The following is a 21,221-nucleotide window of genomic DNA, read 5'->3' on the forward strand; positions in this document are numbered from 1 at the left end:
CACCTTCCGTGTGTCGGCACTGTGGGAGACTTTCCCACGCAAACTAAGCGCACGGTCAAGGCAGAGGCACAGAAATTTATGTAAGGGGGTGGCAAAATGGTCTGTGATGACAACCTTTCATGAGACGGGTAACCCCAGCCATAATAAATGAACTCCCTGTTACCGCCACAGAACTGTCTGTACGGACTCATGAGAGCAAGCACTAGCTGTCAAGCTAGAAACCCGATAAGGCGCAAGCTCACACGGAACTTACCTTTGTAGACGTTTAAAGTTATGGTTCTTACAGCAATTCTGACCATGCTTTCAGGGTGGTTGAAAAATTTGATGGCTTCTGTGTACAGGGCGAAGTCATTAGTGTGCTAAAACATAAGAAGTACCCAAAATGAGTTACACACCCATTAAGACAGGCCTGTCCCTGCCCCAGATTTCTGAACCTTATCAGTGAAAGTTGCTCAGTCATGTCCGACTCTGTGATCCCATGGATTATACAGTCCATGGAATTTTCCAGGCCAGAATACTGGAGTGGGTAGCCTTTCCTTTCTCCAGGGGATCTTCAAAACCCAGGGGTGAAACCCAGGTCTCCTGCATTGTAGGTGGATTCTTTACCAGCTCAGCCACCAGGGAAGCCCAAGAATACTGGAGTGGGTAGCCTATCCCTTCTCCAGGGGATCTTCCTGACCCAGGAATCGAACCGGGGTCTCCTGCATTGCAGGCGGATACTTTACCAGCTGAGCTACCAGGGAATCCTATCAGAGACTTCAGTAACACACACACACACACACACACACACACACACACACACACACACACACACACACACACACACACACACACACACACACACACACACACACACACACACACACACACACCACCCACGTGAACCTTAAGACACACACACACACACACACACACACACACACACACACACACACACACACACACACACACACACACACCACCCACGTGAACCTTAAGCCAGTGGTTCAGTGCCTGTGGGGAGTGTGCAGAGAGGTGGGACGGTGAGACCATGCAAGAAACAGAAGTGTCCAGCCAAAGCCAGGCCTAGGTTCAGGATCTGTTCCACCACTCTTAGCTATGTGATACAGTATTTCTAAGTCTCCATTTCTACATCTGTAAAATGAGGATAATAATTCCCACTTTGTGGTTGCTAAGATTAAATGAGATTATTTCAGGTACAGTGCTTACTTACTCTGGTGCCTGATACCTAAGGAACACTCAGTGATAATTCCAGATGTTATTAGATGTTGCTTCAACTAATAAAAGGCAAAATGCAAAGTCTGGCTACATTTAGAATGTCTTTTAGCTAATATATAGGCTTCCCTAGTAGCTCAGTTGGTAAAGAATCTGCCTGCAATGCAGGAGACCCAGGTTCGATCCCTGGGTCGGGAAAATCACCTGGAGAAGAGAATGGCAACCTACTCCAGTACTCTTGCCTGGAGAATTCCATGGACAGAGGACCTGGCAGGCTATAGCCCATGGAATCACAAAGAGAAGGACATGACTGTGCGACTAACTTTCCTTTCCTTTAGCTAATATGTATCTCTATTTAGAAACACTAAAAGTGTAAACATTACCTTGGAAGAGGAGGGTCTCAGGAATTTTCTGCCATTAAAAAGGGGTTATCAGAACAGATCAAAACCAGAGAACAGATCAAAACGGTTCAGAACCAGAGAGTGGAGCCTTAAGGTAAAGGCGCAGAGGATCCGGGCTGGAGCATGAAATGACGTGCTCTGCTGCCCTCTTCTGGCCAGTGCTTCGCACGGCACCCGATCAGACGAGGGCAGCCCCAGGCAGGGAAGAGGGAACCAGAGACCTTCAGTGAGGTGACACCTGTCTAATGACGGCAACGCCACTTTGAGCACTAGACACAGGTGTGCACCTAACACGTGGTAGCTACTGCACCGACCCACAGAAACGGAAACCAAGTCCACCTCAAAGATCAGGCTCCTATGACTCCTCTGGGATCAGCTGGATATCCTTCCAGAAGCATCACTATGGCCCCAGAATCCCTGCATCCTGCCCTCCCCGCCCTGACCCCCCCCCCACAAGGAGGTGCACAGAAGCCCAGCTGCACCTGAGCTGGGGAAGAACCTGGCCCCCTCTCTGGTCTGAACTTCACAGGTGGGTTTCCTTCTGCCCAGGAAAGCCTCTGGGAGAATGCGAACAGCACCTCTCTGGTCTCTGGACGGATTCAATGAGCACCTACTGTGTACCAGGCACTGGGCCACACAATGTTAATCTTCTAAACCATCTCACATTTTGTGGCTGGCAGCTAGTATTCCTTCCCTTTGTAAAAGGGAAGAGCGGCCTTCCCCTGTAAAAGAAATGGACCGTGTGGTTGTTGAGTTTTAATGAAAGCGTTTTCAGGAACGATATGTGAGCAAGAGGCCAGTTCTTGCTCACTACAAATCTAGACCAAAAAAATCAAAGTGCAGGAGGCTGTTGCCACATCCTACGAAGACAGATGGGTGGATTTTGCCCAAACTCAGAGGAAATGTTTGGGACCATGGTCTGACTTCAAGTACAGGCTGTGCAGCGTACGTGACCACCGATCAGAGGACACCTGTCGGACAAACAGCACGTGGCTGTGTGGCAGCTGGCCTCCAAGATGGCCCAATGACGCCCACCTCCTAGAGTCAGTCACACCCTGTGCCTCCTTCCACACTGAGTCAGGGCTGGCCTAGGCGGCCTAAAGAAGACAATGGAAGATGGTGTGTGGCTTCTGAGGCCCCGTCAGGAAAGGCATTACACCTTGCCTTGATGTCTTGGGATCATTTATTCTATGGGAAGCCAACTGCCGTGCCAGGAGGACTCCCGAGCAACTCCCTGGAAGGGACTGTGTAACCGAGGGCTCCCACCAACAACCAGCGCTAAATGATCAGCCATGTGGACGAGCCACCCTAGAAGCAGATCCCCCAACCCTAATCCAGCCTTCGGATGCCTACAGTCTTGTGAGAGACTGTGCCAGAACTGCCCTGCCAGGCCACTCTCCAACACCGGACACATTGTGAGAGAAATGTGACAGAATTCTGACCAGCAAGACGGGAAAGGAAGTCTGCTGGGAGGTTTCTGGGAAAGAAGTTTTGGGGAAAGTTAGAAGGGGGCACAAGAAAGGACATGATGTCATCAGGCTTTTCAGCAGTGTCTGGAGCTTCTGCAGCCATCCTGAGACCATGAGGGGTTTGAGCCTAAAGACAGATGCCAGCTCAGCAGAACAGGACAATGGAAAAGCCTGGGTCGCTCACAAAGTAGTCGAGCCACTGGATGAGCCAGTCCCAGGAGAGCCAGCGTCTGTACTTTTTGGAATGTGAGATTTATTGACCTGAATGCTCAAGCTCCTCTTAATTGTAAAAACAATGGCAACTCATTTATTTAAATTGTTAGTAATTCTCCCAAAGAATACCAGGGATTTTAGCTTATAAGGAATGACAAGGGCTACAGTTTTAGGGAGTCAGATACATACTAGTTGCTTTGAAGACATCATCTCATTTAATTCAACCCCTGGAAAACCCTTCAAGGCAGAAACTATCATCACCATTTCTCAGATGAAGAAACTGAGGCTCAGAGGACTACGACTCCTTTAAGGTCACATAGCAGGGCAGTGGCAAAGCTGGGTTTGACTGGAGTCATCACTGTTTGGCCAACAGAGGAACACAACCCCAGGTTAATTTCTGCGCACTTCTCCCTACCAAGAGTATCATGCTCTCAGGTAGCACAAATTGAATTTCACATCAAAAACAGAAAAGGTAACTCGTTCAATTAAAAAAACAAAAAAACAAAACCCTGCCAAGGTCAAACACTGTTGCTGTGAAATAGTGAATCAGGAAATGGTGAATGCATACGTGCTCTGTAAACAGACACAAGGTCACCCGAACCAAAGGCATTGCTTGAACTGGCTAGCTTCCAACCAAACATGCCTCTGTGCAGCTACTTACCTCATTGTAAAAGAAATGGACCGTGTGGTTGTTGAGTTTTAACGAAAGCGTTTTCAGGAATGATATATAATATGCCATAATCTCCTCATCAGAAAAGTCGAACTTGTGGACAATGATAGAATTTACATAGTTATTAGAGAGCAAATAATCTAGAGGGAGAAAAAAAAGAAGAGAAAAAAAACAGGTTGATTAATTCACGCTGGAGGAAAGACAAGCAGAGAAAGTCCAGGAACGAGCAGATGACCGTGTGAAGGGACTTGAACCAGTCAGGCGGACAGAGAGCAGCTTAAGCTTTAACCAGGACAGAAATCAGCCACCATGCATAGTCACTACAAAGTTCAAGAGTGAGGCCCCAGAAAGCCCAGGACACGGCTGCCTCCCACACCAGACAGAAGAACCCTTGAGCATTTTCCTCCGTTGCTAGCAAAGTTCAGTGAGAGGGCCGGCGGTGGGGCAGACCAGGTAGTACGTGGGCACTTTCACAAACCACCCACAGATGAGGGTCAGCTGCACTATGTCTTATGAAAGATGGCCCCATTTCACCATCAAAAGTCACACTGTCACCCTTGAGTGCCACAGAGGGCTCCGCGTGGCTTTTTCCTTCCTATAGAGGCAACATGATTTCATAGAGGCCCCTGGAGGCTGAACCTCCACGACCGGGCCAGCACCAGGCGGACTGCTTTACATCATCATTCACCATTGCAGTGAGCCTGCAGAGTAGGCCTTGTTTGCCCTGTTTTGCGGGTAAGTAAAAACACTCAGGTTAATTAATCTGCCCGAGGACGGAGAGACAGTAAGTCAGGAATGGAATTCAAACTTCAGGTCACTGTCCTGAGTTAATACCATGCCCTCATGGGGGCTAGGGGCTTCCCTGGTAGCTCAGCTGGTAAAGAATCCACCTGCAATGCAGAAGACCCCTGTTCGATTCCTGGGTTGGGAAGATCCGCTAGAAAAGGGATAGGCTGTCCACTCCAGTATTGTTGGGCTTCCCTGGTGGCTCAGCTGGTAAAGAATCTGCCTGCAACATGGGATATCTGGGTTCGATCCCTGGGTTGGGAAGATCCCCTGGAGAAGCAAAAGGCTACCCACTCCAGTATTCTGGCCTGGAGAATTCCATGGACTGTGTAGTCCATGGGGTTGCAAAGAGTCGGACATGACTGAGTGACTTTCATTTCACATGGGGGCCAAGGAGGAAAACTGGGTAACAAGGCCCCGGGGGCACTGGATCCACAAGGGAGTGGCCATCCTGCTAAGCTCCCAGGCCCTGCTGGGAGAGAGCTTCCCGTGGTGAGAGCTTCCAGCTGTGCAAAGGAAGCTAGAAAATACAGATCTTACTGCTGTTACCTTTGAAGCTGAAATGTCAGCCACTAGATCCACTAGTTTTGGAAGCTGTGCTTGCCATCAAAAACAGTCTACAGAACCCCTGCCACTCATGGGCCTGCAGTCTGCAGTCTCGGCCCTGGGCCCTGGCCAGACAAGTTGTCCTCTGAGTCCTCAACAGTCACCCTGAGAAGCCAGTGCTGCCAGGCCCACCGTCTGCCCTTCCATTTTGGCTGCCTCCCCCAGATGGGTGGGTAGAGGCTGGACACGACCCACACCAGCATACGGGCAGACTCAGCGAGGCAGGAGAGCGGGGTGGTGCCTCTCTACTTCTGGTTGTGGGACCAGCAACACAGCCTCCCCCGCGCTTATCAAGACTTGCGGAATCTTGGGCCCTGGCCCTGACCACCTACTCAGATCTCTGGGTGGGCCCACCACTCCGTGTGTTAAGAAGGCCCGCTGGGCTTCCCCGTCATGCTCACATGTCAGAGGCACTGGCTTCAAAGGTAAACTTGGACCCACACTGCCTCAGCGACTTCCCAGCTGGGTGACCTTGGGCAGGACGCTTACGCTCCTCACTCCCCAGCTTTCCCATCTGAAAACAGGAATAATGCAACCTTCCTCACATGAGGAAGCAGGTAAAACAGGAAAAGCTCTGAGGACACTGAGGAGCAGAGAGGAGCCCTCTATCACATGAGCCACCACGCTTCACCTCCGTACTCTAACTTGGAGATTCCTAACCTCCACCCCCAGCCCACCAGTCACCATGACTGCTGTTCTTGGGGGAAACAGGAAAAAAAAACAGAAAGTTGTTTGGTGCCAAAGAGGTACCTAACTTAGGCCAATCAGAGAATTACTGAAAAGGTTAGAACCGTCAAACATGCCAAGAAGAGTCATCTAGGAGCATGGGACGAGAGAGGGGCCGCAGTGAGGGCACACCGCCAGGGTCGCCTCAGAACGGTCCCTGAGGCGTTGCAGGTAGGACATCAAGTCTGTAGTTTTCAAAATCTCAATTATAACAATTCTTGAGGTAAATATTACGGCTCACTCTAAGAGAAAAGGCAGTGGGGGTCCTAAGAATTTTAACACGTTTAAAAATGAGGAAAATTCCATGGACAGATAAGTCTGGCCGTGCTACAATCCATAGCGTCACAGAGTCGGACATGACTGAAGCAACTTAAGCACAAAAATGAGGTTATACACAATCATACAAAATCTATGCATACTAAGTCGCTTCAGTCGTGTCCAACTCTTTGTGACTCTATGGACTGTAAGCTGCCAAGTTCTTCTGTCCATGGGATTCTCCAGGCAAGAATATGGGAGTGGGTTGCCAGGCCCTCCTCCAGGGGATCTTCTCGACCCAGGGATCGAACCCATATCTCCTGCACCTCCTGCATTGACAGGCAGATTCTTTACCACTAGTGCTGCCTGGGAAGCCCAAAATCTACAGGATACAGCAAAAGCAGTCCTAAGAAGGAAGTTCAAAGTGATACAAGTGAAAGTGAAAGTCGATCCCGTGGACTATACAGTCCATGGAATTCTCTAGGCCAGAACAGTGGAGTGGGTAGCCGTTCCCTTCTCCAGGGGATCTTCCCAACCCAGAGATCGAACCCAGGTCTCCCACATTGCAGGCGGATTCTTGACCAGCTCAGCCACAAGGGAAGCCCATATGGACCTTCCTCAAAAAAAGAAAATCTCAAGAAAAACAACCTAACCTACCACCTAAAAGAAATAGAAAAAGAAGAACAAACAAAACCTAAAGTCAGCAGAAGGAAGGAAATAGAAAAATCAGAGAGGAAATAAATAAAATAAAGAAAATAATTTTAAAAAATCAATAAAACCAAGAGCTAGTGTTTTGAAAGGATAAACAAAATCAACAAACCTCTGGCCAGGCTCCCCCAAGAAGAAAAGACAGAGAACCCAAATAAACAAAATAAGAAATGAAAAAAGAGAAATAACAACTGATACTGCAGAAACACAAAAAGAAAAAATTACAAGACTATACTCTAAAGGGTCACATGCCAACAAAACGGACAACCTAGAAGAAATGGACAAGTTTCTAGAAACATACAGCCCTCCAAAACTGAATCAAAAAGAAACAGATAATTTGAACAGACTATCACTAGAAGGGAAATAGAATCTGCAATTAAAAAAAGAAAAAACTCCCTTCAAACAAAAGTCCAGGACCAGAACCAGATGGCTTCACTGGGGAATTCTACCAAACATAAAAAGAACTTGCAGTGATCCTTCTCAAACTCTTTCAGGACTTCCCTGGTGGTCCAGTGGGTAAGAACCCACCTGCCCATGCAGGAGATACCAGTTTGATCTCTGCTCTGGGAAGATTCCACATGCCACAGGGCAACTGAGCCTGTGCGTCACAGCTACTGAAGCCTGCGTGCCCGAGAGCCTCTGCAGCAAGAGACACCAAGGCAATGAGAAGCCTGTGCACCGCAGTTAGTGAAAGACCGAGCACAGCAACCAAGACCTAGCACGGCCAAAAGTAAACAAATTAATTGGTTTTTAAAATCCAACTCTTCAAAAAGACTGTAGAGGAGGGAACACTCCCAAATTCCTTCTATGAGCCACCAAGACCCTGATACCAAAACCAGACAAAGGTACTACTAAAAAAGGAAAATTACAAGCTAGTATCTTTGATGAATATAGATGCAAAAATTTTGAACAAAATATTAGCAAACCGTATCCAACAACAGATAAAAAAGATCATACACCATGACCAAGTTGGATTCATCCTAGGGTCACAAGGATGGCTCAACAATGCAAATCAGTCAGTGTGATATACCACATCAACAAAAGGAAAGACAAAAGCCACACAATCATCTCAATAGATATGGAAAAAGCATTTGATAAATTTCAACATCCATTCATGATAAAAATTTTCACCAAAGTGCGTCTAGAGGGAACATATCTCAACATAATAAAAGTCATTTATGACAAACCCACAGCTAATATGATACTCAACGATGAAAAGCTGAAAGCCTTCCCACTAAATTATGTAACAAGACAATGATGCCCACTGTTACCACTTTTATTCAACATAGTATTGGAAGTCTTAGACATAAAAATCAGACAGGAAAAAGAAATTAAAGGCATCCAAATTGGAAGGTGGAAGGGTGGAGGCAAAATTGTCATTACATGCAGATGACATGATATTCTATATAGAAAATCCGAAAGGTGGTGCCAGTGGCAAAGAATTCACCTACCAATGCAGGAGACACAAGAGATGTGGGTTCGATCCCTGGGTTGGGAAGATCCTTTGGAGTAGGAAATGGCAACCCACTCCAGTACTCCTGCCTGGAAAATTCCACGGGCAGAGGAACCTGAAGGCCTACAGTCCACGGAGTTGCAAAGGGTCAGACATGACCAACGCATGCACACAAAGATTCCACACAAAAAACTACTAGATAAACGAGCTCCGAAAGGTAGCAGGATGCAAGATTAACACACAGAAATCTGTCACAGTTCTTTACACTAACAATGAAATATCAGAAAGTGAGAGAGAGAAAAAATGGCAATCCCTTTTAAAATCATGTCAAAAAAAAATACCTAGGAATAAATCTGATCAAGGAGGTGAAAGATACATACTGAGAAGTATAAAATATTGAGAAAGGAAACTGAAGATGCTTTAAAGAAATGGAAAGACATCCCATGCTCTTGGATTGGAAGAATTAATATAGTTAAAATGGCCATACTACCCAAAGCAATCTACAGATTTAATGTGACCCCTATCAAATTACCCATGACACCCAGAAGTAGAAAAAATAATCCTAAAATTTATATGGAACCATGAAAGACCCAGAACTGCCACAGCAATCCTGAGGGAAAAGAACAAAGCTAGAGGCATAACCCTCCCAGATTTCCGACAATACTGCTAAGTCACAGTCATCAAAACAGTGTGGTATTGGCACAAAAACAGACAGATTTATGGGCCAGAATACAGTTCCCAGAAGTAACCTCTCACACCTACAATCAATTAACCTTCAACAAAGGAGACAAGAATATACAATGACAAAAAGGTAGTCTCTTCAGCAACCGGTGTTCAAAAGCGAGACCACCACAAGTAACTAAATCAAGTGAGAACATACCCTCTTACCATACACAAAAATAAACTCAAAAATGGCTTAAAGACTTAAATACACCATAAAACTCCTAGAAGAGAACATAGGCAAAACATTCTCTGACATAAATCGTACCAATGTTTTCTTGGTCAGTCTCCCAAAGCAACAGAAATAAAAACAAAAATAAACAAATGGGGCCCAATCAAATTTATAAGCTTTTACACAGCAAAGGAATCCATAAACGAAATGAAAAGATAAACTACAGAATGGGATAAAAGTTTGCAAATGAAGTGACCAACAAGGGCTTAATTTCCAAAATATACAAACAGCCCACATAGCTCAATATCAACAAAAATAAACAATGCAATCAAAAAATGGGCAAGAAGACCTAAATAGACATCTCTCCAAAGAAGACATACAGATGGCCAACAGTCACAAAAAAAAGATGCTCAACATCGCTAATTACTAGAGAAATGAAAATCAAAACTACAATGAGTTGATCACCTCACTCTGGTCAGAGGTGATATCGTATTACCTCATTCTGGTCAGAATGGCAATCACCAAAAAGTCTACAAATAATAAATGCTGGAGAGGGTGTGGGGAAAGGGAGCCCTCCTGCACTGTGGGTGGGAATGTAAACCAGTGCAGCCATGATGGAAAACATGAAGGAGGTGCCTTAATATAAACTAAAAACAGAACGAGAATATGACCCATCAATTCCACTCCTGGTCATATATCCAGAAAAGATGAAAACTCTAGTTTGAAAAGACACACATACCCCAGTGTTCATAGCAGTACTATTTATAATAGCCAAGACATGGAAGCAATCCAGGTGTCCATCAATAGATGAATGGATAAAGACGATGTGATATACACACTATACACACACACACACAGAGGAATATTAGCCACAAAAAGAATGAAATACTCCCATTCACAGCAACAAGGATGGACCTAGAGATTTTTATACCAAGTGAAGTCAGACAAAGACAAATATACTGTGATATCACTTTTATGTGGAATCTTAAAAAAAATGATACAAAGGAACTTATTTACAAAATAGAAACAAACTCATGGACAACAAATTTTTGGTTGCCAAAGGGTAAAAGCAGGGCAGGGATAGATTTGGAATTTGAGATTAATAGATATACATAGATAGATTTGAGATTAATAGATACATAGATATATGACTATATATATACATATATTTTATATTATGTGTAATATTTTATACTACATACATAATATATTTTATATTATATATATTGTGCTAAGTTGCTTCAGTCATGTCTGACTCTTTGTGACTCTATGGACTATAGTCCTCCAGGCTCCTCTGTCCATGGGGATTCTCCAGGCAAGAACACTGGAGTGGGTTGTCATGTCCTCCTCCAAGGGATCTTCCCAACCCAGGGCTCGGACCCAGGTCTCCCTCATTGCAGGCAGATTCTTTACTGTCTGACACCAGGGTTGCCTATAATATACTAATATTACTACATATAAAATAAATAATAAAGACCTACTGTATAGCACAGGGAACTATATTCAATATCTTATTAAAAAAATGAGGTTACATATATCACAAATCTAAGTGTATAGCTTGATATATGTAGCAATGTATATATTTATGAATTTTAAGTACTCGTACTTATGTGTGTATATATTTATACACACACATCTTAGGTGTCTAGCGTGATGAATTTTTGCAAATAAATGCACCAGGTAAGCACCACCCTGATCAGACAGTGCACTTCCAGCTCCCGAAAGACACTCACACCACTGCTCCATCTGTTCCCTCTCCCCAAAGACAGCCCCTCAGCCTAACTTCCAGCACCGCAGACTCTCATTCTGCCTGATCCTGAACTCCGTGTACATGGACTCACACCGGAAGCCCCCGCCTGGTGTGTGGCCTTTCTCACTCATCACCACGGCCCAGTTATCCATGTTGCTTCCTTTGTCTCCTTCTGGCTATACAGTATCCTGTTCTCGGAACAGTCCACGACCTGCCCACCCAGAATCCACACTTGCAACGAGCAGCCACGTGAGGCTGCTTCGCTCTACTCTGTCTGCCCAGCTGTGGTCGGCGGGGGACGAATGGGCCGGCAGGAGAAGGAACGCTGGCCCTGTGGTGACTGCTGAGTGGTTCCCGGGCCACCAGAGACACAGATGCCTGTGCTGGCTGCTGGGGGTGAGTGGCCTCCGGCCTCCCGGCTGCACCCCCAAGCTGGAAGAGCCAGGAGCTCCCATGCCTCCCCCGCGGGACTTTTCCCGGGCCTCCGCGACCTGACCCCGGGGGTGGCGGGGCCACAGTGGGGGCGATGCAGGCGCCTCTATTATTCGACTGGGATTTTTCTACTACGCCCTCGCCGTGTGGCCAGCTTTCTGCGGTACCCTTTCATAATAAACCCGGGAGTCTCTCAGTGATATCAGCCTCTCGGGCCTGCTGTCACTTAGGTCACCAAACCCCACAGGCGACAGGTGTGCCCGTGAAATGGTTGCCTGTAATAACGAAAACCCGGAAACCACCTAAATGCCCACAGCCACGTTAAGCAGTGATGGCCCAGAAAGAGGCGGCTCTTGAACCAAACAAGGCTGGGATGCATGAATGGACAACATGAAAATCTAAGATATGCTAGTTAAGTTCGGAAAAAAAAAATAAAGCAGACGGCAAAACGGTAGGTGTTAACACTGAACTGTTAGTGTGAAATCCTCCAGAACTTCTGCTTTCTATAGCTTTTTCATTTGACTTTTTGTTGTTGTTTTACAATGGAGACATTGTCTTCCTATAATCAGAAAATTAAAAGCAAAAGTCACCCATCCTTCTCACCCCCAGAATCCAAGTTCTATAAAAACAGAGTACTTTTTGCTGCCTTGACGGGGCTTATGAAAGTGCTCTGGTGAATTCCCTGCAGGGCCAGCAACATCTGACTGGGTTTTCTTACAGCACAATACCGTTTTTAGTCCTGATGCAAGAGAGGCCGTGTGATCCAGAAAGCCCAGAATTTTCTATCGCCCCCAACCCCCTCTTCAATCCTGTAGCCCTGAGGTCGGCTGGGTTACCAGAGAACAGCCACCTGGGGGAACACTGGTTTTAAGGATAAAAGCGGCTTTAACTGGAAACTTCCACCTGCCAGACCCACGCTACGCTGTGCACACCCACTCTCACACTTATCCTCAAGCCACTCCAGTCTCCAGGTACTCGGATTATCTCCACTTGAGAGAGGCAGAAACTGCCGCTTGGCGAGTCAGCACCCTGGAATACGCGTGGGGTGTATGTTGGTAGTACCGGGCCTGGGACTTGCTTGGCTCTCAGTCTATGAGTTGCAATACAGAGCTGGGCCTTCCCCTCTCGGAGTTTTCAGAAACTGCCCGCAATTCACATCCAGGGTAACCAAAGCTGTTAACAGGGAAACCACTCAGGGAGAGTGAGTCAAATCGCATTTGCCATTCACATACAGGGGGAAGCCTCAGGAGTCTCCTGGGACAGCAGTGCCATCTAGTGGCCACTTCCTGGAACAGCAGCACCACCCAGTGGCCGCGTCCCAGGACAGCAGCGCCATCTAGTGGCCATCAGCCAGCAGCTCTTTCCTCCCCTGCCTCCTTCCTCCTCAGGGGAAATGCTTTTCTCAACCCTGTTTTGGGGCCAAGAGCCTGCCTGTAACACAGGCATCCCATCACTTATCTTCCCTGCTTCCAGCAGGCAGGCCCTGAGGCTTGGTTCAGGCATCTTGGAATAAAAAAGCTTTTGAAAAAAAAAAAAAAGCTTTTGATCAGGTACGGAGGATTAGGAGCTAAACCAGGGTTTCGCACCCTGGGCACTGTTGACACTTCGGGCTAACAACTCCTTTATTGAGGGGGGGCTGTCCTGCATGTTGTAGGATTTTAACAGCATCACCGACCTCTACCCAGAGGCGAGTAGCAACAGCTCCCCAGGAATGTCTCCAGACACTGACAAATGTTCATTGGGAGCACCGTCACCCCCAGTTGATGACCACTGAGTTAATTTGCCCGGGCTGAAACCCCTTCTGGATTCCGGCCTTGCTAGAGCTGTGACCTGGGGCCAGTGACTCAGACTCTCTGAGTGTTAAACAAGGGCACTGCCAGCACCTGCCTGGCAGGGTGGCTGTTTCAGATGACGAGCCCGGGGCTCCACAAGGGCAGGGGAGAGGCTCCGAGTCACACCCTCACCGGTGCGGCAGTGGAGCTGAAGCAGGCAGGTCAGGGGCCAAAGCCACACCCTTGGCCACGTTCTTCCTCATCCTGCTGCTTCCAATGCTTATTCTGTTGGCTGTTTACTCAGCGACCCAAGCTCTTTAATAACAGGTTATAAAGAAGACATGCAAATGCCCCCAGAAACCTGGGGAGGAGAGGGGAGGGGAGCCCTCTCTTAGCCCTGCAGAGCACCCTACCATGCAGGGATTAAAAGTGGCACTAGGGACTGAACTGTGTGCCCCCAAAACTCATGTGCTGAAACCCTAACCCCAAACGAACTGTATCTGGAGATGGAGGCTTTCAGGAGGTAATGAAAGGTCACAGGAGGTCAGAGGGTGGGACGCTGATCCAAGAAGTACTAGTGTCTTTACAAGAAAAGGAAGAGACATCAGAATTCTCTCTCCACATGCACAGAGGAAAGAACATGTGAGGACATAAAGAGAAAGAGGCCCTCTGCAAACCCGGAAGAGAGGCCTCACCAGAGACCAGCATTGACGCCACCATGATCTTGGACTTCCAGCCACGGGCACTGTGAGAAAATGCATTTCTGTCATCTAAGCCACCCGGCCTGGGGCACGTGCTCCGGTAGCCCAAGCACACCAAGACACACGGTTGGCACAGACATTCACAGAGCGACACGAAAACCACGGCACCCAACATGCGGCGACACCCAGCGGTGTGGAAGCCAGGGTCAGGACTGTCCTTACAAAGTGAGGTCTCGTGACTGATGTTCTCAAAGAGGATGTTCAGGGTCTGCAGCAGCTGAACACACACGTAGCGGCCTGACTTCTGCCGCAGGATGTTCAAGAAGAAAACGAACATGTTCTTCTCCAGGAAGAAGCTGGGGAGAGAAGGGGACAGCGTCAGTGGTCTTCCACACGTGGAAATGTTCGTCATCCTCTGGTTGCACACCCAGCACACGTGTGTGTAACCCCACAAAGGCATCTGCGGAGCAGCCAGGTCACAACACCCGTGTGGACTTGGCTTCCGAGACACCCAGTTCCCACGAAGCCATCTTCCATTCAGAGAAACGCAACCTTTCAGACTCTCTTCCCGGAATGTGAGAACAGTACTAATTCTGGGAAGCGGTGAACTTTCAGATTTCGGACAGAGGGGGAAAGGTCTTTCCCAACTAAATGATGACACGCTAATCTATCTACGCTTCTAAAACCAACAAGCAGCAGTTTTCTACTCATATTTTATAAGCTTAGTTTTCCCCACCAAGTCTCTTTCCTTAGCTTTCATATCTCTGACTGCTCACCAGCAACCTATGAACAGAGTAATTCCCTGCAAAGGGGCATGAGGATGCTGAATAGTCAAAGAGTTTGGGTGGTTTCTCAATTGGCAAGTTGGTCATTTCCACATCCAGAGAATGAGAACCGCAAGGAAAGAGAAAATGCTGATATGGTCATGGGACACCAGGCAGTCCCCAGGCCTTTCTTTTTCTGAAAAGAATATCTGTCTGCATGCAGGCTGGGGGCACTGACTTTGGGGGGCACACAATGGCTCTTTTAGTCTTGAAATGGAGATCCCCTAATGCCTTTCTTTAAAGGAAGAAAATGTTTCTAGTTATGTTCTCTGTATTCAAGCTAAGGGGCTTTCCTGGTGCCTCTCTGGTAAAGAATCTTCTTGCCAATGCAGGAGATGCAGGTTCAATCCCTGGGTCAGGAAGATCCCCTGGAGAAGGGAATGGCTACCCACTCCAGTATGCCTGCCTGGAAAATCCCATGACAGATGGGCCTGGTGGGCTACAATCCATGGGGTTACAAAGAGTCAGGCCTAACTTAGTGACTAAACAACAACAATTCAAGCTGAGAGCAGATCACCTCTCATCTAGGATGCTCAGAACAAGTCCTAGCCGTCTCGTGCGTCTGTTGTTGACTCAATTTTGGGGTCTCTCTCTTCCCTCTGCTGTCAGCTCCCTGCTGGCAGGACCACGGGCCTGGTACTTGCTCAGTCCTGCAAACCTTCTGTCCAAAAGGGTAAATCAATAAATAAATCTGACCTTAAAGGGACCCCTAAATTCTTTTCCAACTCTGACTCTGGGAGTCTGTGTGCCAACAAATGCCATCTACAATGACCCCCAGAATATTTCTATCATTTGACCAATCGTGTCTTCCTTTGCTTCAGGTTGTATAAAGCAGTGACTGCCAAGTGTCACCCAATAAGTTCACTGCAGCCCAATGACCAGCTTGGGAACTTGTCAACATGCCTGTACCTAGATCTTGTCCAGGGGTGGATTCCATATGTCTAGTGTGAAATTTGGTTGCTTGGATTTTTACAACCTCCTAGGGGAGTGAAGGGATCCTTGGGAAAGTGGCTAATTCTAGGGCTGGGGCAAGGAACATGCCAGATGAGCCTGGAGCACCACAGGGGACCAGAAAGTAAGGAAGTGCTCCAAAATCCAAAAGGATGGGGGTGTGTCACAGGGACAGAGGAAGCGACCTGAAAGAGCTCCCAATGCTCAACGCTGGAACAACGCCAGCACAAAATAAATCACAGGGCACTGGATTATCATCCAGAGTACAAAATAAATGCCCATGAGTCCATGTGGATATACCTGCACCTTGCAGATACTGTTTTTTTACAAATCGAAACCTTATGTTGAGCAAGTTTGTTGGTGCTATTTTCCCAACAGCATTATTTTTTAATTGAGGTATGTATGTTGATTTTGTAGACACAAGGCTACTGCACCCTTGATAAACTACAGAACAGTGTGACCATAACTTATATGCATTGGGACTACCAAAAAAATTCACATGACTCACTTTACTGCAATATTCACCTTATTGAGGTGGCCTGGAACCAAACCTGTAAAATCTTCAAGAGATGTATATAAAAAAATGACTGGATAGATTAATAAATGAGAAGAGACAAATCTTCTACGCAGAAGAATTTCCAATATTGTCTGTAGATTCGCCCTTCTTCAGGAAGGCGGAGCTTAATTCCCACACCCCCAGGAAGCTGGATTTAGTGACTCACTTTTGGAGACCAGTGTAGGGGAGGGGGAAAGAGTAACCTTAGGGTAGAAAAGCCTGGCAGATACCAGCTGCATCAAGTGATCAGGTTAACCCACCAGGGATCACGTGGCTATCAGGAATAACGACAGTCTGGGAGGGTAAGGGCACTTCCCTGAGAGGCACTCGTCCCCAGTACTCCCAGGCTAATCAGGACAGAAACAGCAGAGAAACCCAGACTGGGGGACATTCTACAAGACAGCTGGCCAGTCCTTCTCAAAACTATCAAGGTCATAAAAAACAAGAGAAAACTAACCAGTTGTCACAGACCACAGGACACTGGGGAGACGTAACAACTAAACGCATTGCGGTGCCTGGACTGGGATCCCAGAGCAGAAAGAGGATGTTAACGGAAAAGCTGGTAGATTCCAAATCAAGTCTGGAGTTGATGTTAATAGTGGTGTTTTGACAAATGATATTAACAGGGGAACAGGGTGAGGGGTAAATGGAAACCTTCTGTATAATCTGAAATCTAAGATTATCTAGAAACTTTAAAATGGATTAAAAACAAATTCTCTTGGAGCCTCTGCGGGGCAGTGATTTAAGAATAACTGGGCCTCTGAGAGCTCAGCAGTTTCTCTAAGATGACAAATGGACTGAAAAAATCCATTCTAGTAAAGGTGACTCTCTGTTCGTTTCCAAGGCAAACCATTCAATATCACAGTAATCCAAGTCTATATGCCCCATCCACAACTGCTGAAGAAGCTGAAGTTAAACAGTTCTATGAGGACCTACAAGACCTTCTAGAACTAACACCAGAAAAAGACGTCCTTTTCATCATAGGGGACCGGAATGCAAAAGTAGGAAGTCAAGAGATACTTCTCAAGTTTGGCCTTGGAGTACAAAATGAAGCAGGGCAAAGGCTAACAGAGTTTTGTCAACAGAACGCACTGGTCACAGAAAACACCCTTTTTCAACAACACAAGAGACGACTCTACACATGGACATCACCAGATGGTCAATACTGACATCAGATTAATTATATTTTTTGCGGCCGAAGATGGAGAAGCTCTATACAGTCGGCAAAAACAAGACCTGGAGCTGACTATGGTACAGATCATGAATTCCTTATTGCCAAATTCAGACATATTGAAGAAAGTAGGGAAAACCACTAGACCATTCAGGTATGACCTAAATTAAATCCCTTACGATTATACAGTGGATGTGACAAATAGATTCAAAGAATTAGTCTGATAGAGTGCCTGAAGAACTATGGATGGAGATTTATAACATTGTACAGCTGGTGATCAAAACCATCCCCAAGAAAAAGAAATGCAAAAAGGCAAAATGGTTGTCTGAGGAGGCCTTACAAATAGCTGTGAAAAGAAGAGAAGCGAAAGGCAAAGGAAAAAAGGAAAGATATATCCATTTTAATGCAGAGTTCCAAAGAATAGCAAGGAGAGATAAGAAAGCCTTCCTAAGTGATCAATGCAAAGAAATAGAAGGAAACAATAGAATGGGAAAGACTAGAAATCTCTTCAAGAAAATTAGAGATACCAAGAGAACATTTCATGTAAAGCTGAGCACAATAAAGGACAGAATATGGACCTAACAGAAGTAGAAGATATTAAGAAGAGGTGGCAAGAATACACAGAAGAACTATACAAAAAAGATCTTACTGACCCAGATAACCACAATGGTATGATCACTCACCTAGAGCCAGACATCCTAGAGTGCAAAGTCAAATGGGCATAAGGAAGCATCACTATGAACAAAGCTACTGGAGCTGATGGAATTCCAGCTGAGCTATTTGAAATCCTAAAAGATGATGCTGTGAAAGGGTTATATTTATTATGCCAGAAAATTTGGAAAACTCAGCAATGGCCACAGGACTGGAAAAGGTCAGTTTTCCATTCCAATCCCAAAGAAAGGCAATGCAAAAGAATGTTCAAACTACTGCACAATTGCACTCATCTCACACGCTAGCAAAGTAATGCTCAAAATTCTCCAAGCCAGGCTTCAACAGTACACGAACCAAGAAGTTCCAGATGTTCAAGCTGGATTTAGAAAAGGCAGAGGAACGAGAAATCAAATTGCCAGCATCCAATGGAGCATAGAAAAAGCAAGCAAATTCCAGAAAAACACCTACTTCTGCTTTACTGACTACACTAAAGCCTTTGACTGAGTGGATCATGACAAACTGGAAAATTCTTAAACAGATGGGAATACCAGACCACCTCACCTGCATCCTGAGAAATCTGTATGCAGGTCAAGAAGCAACAGTTAGAACTGGACATGGAATAACGGACTGGTTCAAAATTGGGGAAGGGGTACATCAAGGCTGTATATTGTCACCCTACTTATTTAACTTATATGCAAAGTACACCATGCACATCAATAATCTCAGATATGCAGATGACACCACCCTTATGGCAGAAAGCGAAGAGGAACTAAAGAGCCTCTTGATGAAACAGGAGAGTGAAAAAGTTGGCTTAAAACTCAACATTCAGAAAACAAAGATCATGGCATCCAGTCCTATCACTTCATGGCAGATAAATGGGGAAACCATGAAAACAGTGAGAAACTTTATTTTCTTGGGCTCCAAAATCACTGCCAATGGTAACTGGCAGCCATGAAATTAAAAGACACTTGCTCCTTGGAAGAAAAGCTATGACTAACCTAGACAGCATATTAAAAAGCAGACATTACTTTGCTGACAAAGGTCCGTCTAGTCAAAACTATGGTTTTTCCAGTAGTCATGTATGGATGTGAGAGTTGGACTATAAAGAAAGCTGAGCGTTGAAGAATTGATGCTTTTGAACTGTGGTATTGGAGAAGACTCTTGAGAGTCCCTTGGACTGCAAGGAGAACCAACCAGTCCATCCTAAAGGAAATCAGTCCTGAATATTCATTCAGCTGAGGCTGAAACTCCAATACTTTGGCCACCTGATGTGAAGAGTTGATTCATTAGAAAAGACCCTGATGCTGGGAAAGACTGAAGGCAGGAGGAAAAGAGGATGACAGAGAATGAGACAGTTGGATACCATCACTGACTCAATGGATATGAGTTTGAGCAAGCTCCAGGAGTTGGTGATGGACAGAGGAGCCTGGTGTGCTGTGGTCCACAAGGTTGCAAAGAGTCAGACACGACTGAGCAACTGAACTGAACTGAGTAAAGATGACACGGTTTCTAATCTTTAACCCAAGGGTCTCTCTCATTTCCATAAACAGACACCAAGCAACCAACAAACAGTAAAGTCCCCACAAATCCTGAAAGGCAACTCGTCCTGCTTACGAGCAACACCTATTTATTACTCAGGCTTTCCTTAGGGAACCCAACCAGTGTCACAGGTCTGTATTTCACACAATTTGCATTTTGCACAAGTAGCTCCATCTGATGAAAACCTCACTGATGGAAACACAGAACCAGCCAGAAAATCAGAATATCTAATAAGAAAGCCAGGTTGAAAAGGGAACACCTGTATTTGTTTTAAGTGGTTTTACTAAGTGGCCTCAATAGTTACAATTGAGATTAGTTTATATAAAAATAAAATCTGTGTTTGGTGATTGTCACAACCCCAATCCTTCTGCGTTCAGACACTGGGACAGGTCTGTTGGGGAAAGCAGTTCATGGGTTATGGCCTTTGCTTCTTAGTTATCCAGAAGGGGCACCGTCTGAAATTATCATTTGCTAATATTTCTCGAGTGCCTACTCTGTACCAGGCACTGAGCAAGGAACTTGCTCTCTCTCTCTCACTTAACAATGAGGAAACCGAGGTGGGCCTAAGACTGTCCACCAAGGAAGTGTGAGTGAGGAGAAACCCCTCCGCACGGACTTTGGGTGTGAGCCGCTGCTTCTTCCCTCAGCAGCTGCGTGACCTTGAGCATAAACATCTGTGGGGGTGGGGATAAAGATGGGGAAGGGATAAAGACGAGGATGAAGATGGGGATGGGGGCGGGGATGAAGATGGGGACAGCAGCAGGTCCTCCACCCTGGGGGAGTCAGGAGACTTCCTCATAGAAGGATCGTCTCATCAAGAGCTCACCTGTGGCCACCCACCAGGAAGCACAATCCTGCTAACCCTTAGTGTCCCCCACCCCCACCCCCACTCCCACCCCAGGGAAGGGTCCTTTCAGTTCACTTGGAATCTAACACCCAAGACATTTTCTCTTTCCTTTGGGGGAGATAATCAGACATTACTTGGAAAATTATCCATGACATTTTCAGATTTCTCTAGGGACACTCATTTCCATAACTTTCCCATTTTCAGCAGGCATTTCTACAGTGTATCAAGGACATTTGAGAGAGAGAGAGAGAAAGAGAAAACGGTGCAGGACCAAACTGGCGTCAAATCCTGACATCATCGGGAATGACTCACGGCTCACATTCAGAAAAACATGCAAAGGAAGAAGAATTAAAAAACAAAAAAACAGACACCCTTACTCAAATACAGAGCTGTCGTTCTGATCCCCCCAGATCAGGATCTCGGTGATGGACCGGATAGTCTCCACCAGTAGGTTCCTGTTCTGTTCTGTGACGGTGGTGTTTTTGGTCAACACGTGGTACAGATACCTGAGAGGAAGGAAAGAAAAGAGAACTAAAGGTGACCAGCTGAAATGCAAGCCAGGCCCAGGGACCATGAGCAACGTCTTAGGGACAATTTGGCTGGGCGTTTTTCAGACTCGGTGGTTAGCACAAT

At 46.1% G+C, this 21,221-nt stretch overlaps 1 protein-coding gene across 23 annotated transcripts in view; it reads right to left on the reverse strand.

Annotated features, from left to right (window-relative positions):
• CLEC16A (C-type lectin domain containing 16A) overlaps nt 1-21,221 on the reverse strand; it is a 234,140-nt gene that overhangs the window by 199,905 nt on the left and 13,014 nt on the right. For 21 of the 23 annotated variants that reach the window (XR_014073993.1, XR_014073992.1, XM_081560406.1 and 18 more), the window contains exons 2-5: nt 20,966-21,094; nt 14,272-14,405; nt 3,960-4,108; nt 254-359 (exon numbers count right to left, since the gene is read on the reverse strand). Coding sequence is in view for 21 of the 23 variants with exons in the window: in XM_081560406.1 (XP_081416532.1) it covers nt 254-359; nt 3,960-4,108; nt 14,272-14,405; nt 20,966-21,094 (518 nt within the window). In the remaining 2 variants the exon portion in view is untranslated. The remainder of the gene's footprint in view (nt 1-253; nt 360-3,959; nt 4,109-14,271; nt 14,406-20,965; nt 21,095-21,221) is intronic. The other 2 variants (XM_081560421.1, XM_081560420.1) reach the window with 1 other exon arrangement.

Source organism: Giraffa tippelskirchi, chromosome 13, assembly GCF_054371585.1.
Source record: "Giraffa tippelskirchi isolate mGirTip1 chromosome 13, T2T-mGirTip1v1.2.pri, whole genome shotgun sequence".
Taxonomy (NCBI): Eukaryota; Metazoa; Chordata; class Mammalia; order Artiodactyla; family Giraffidae; genus Giraffa; species Giraffa tippelskirchi.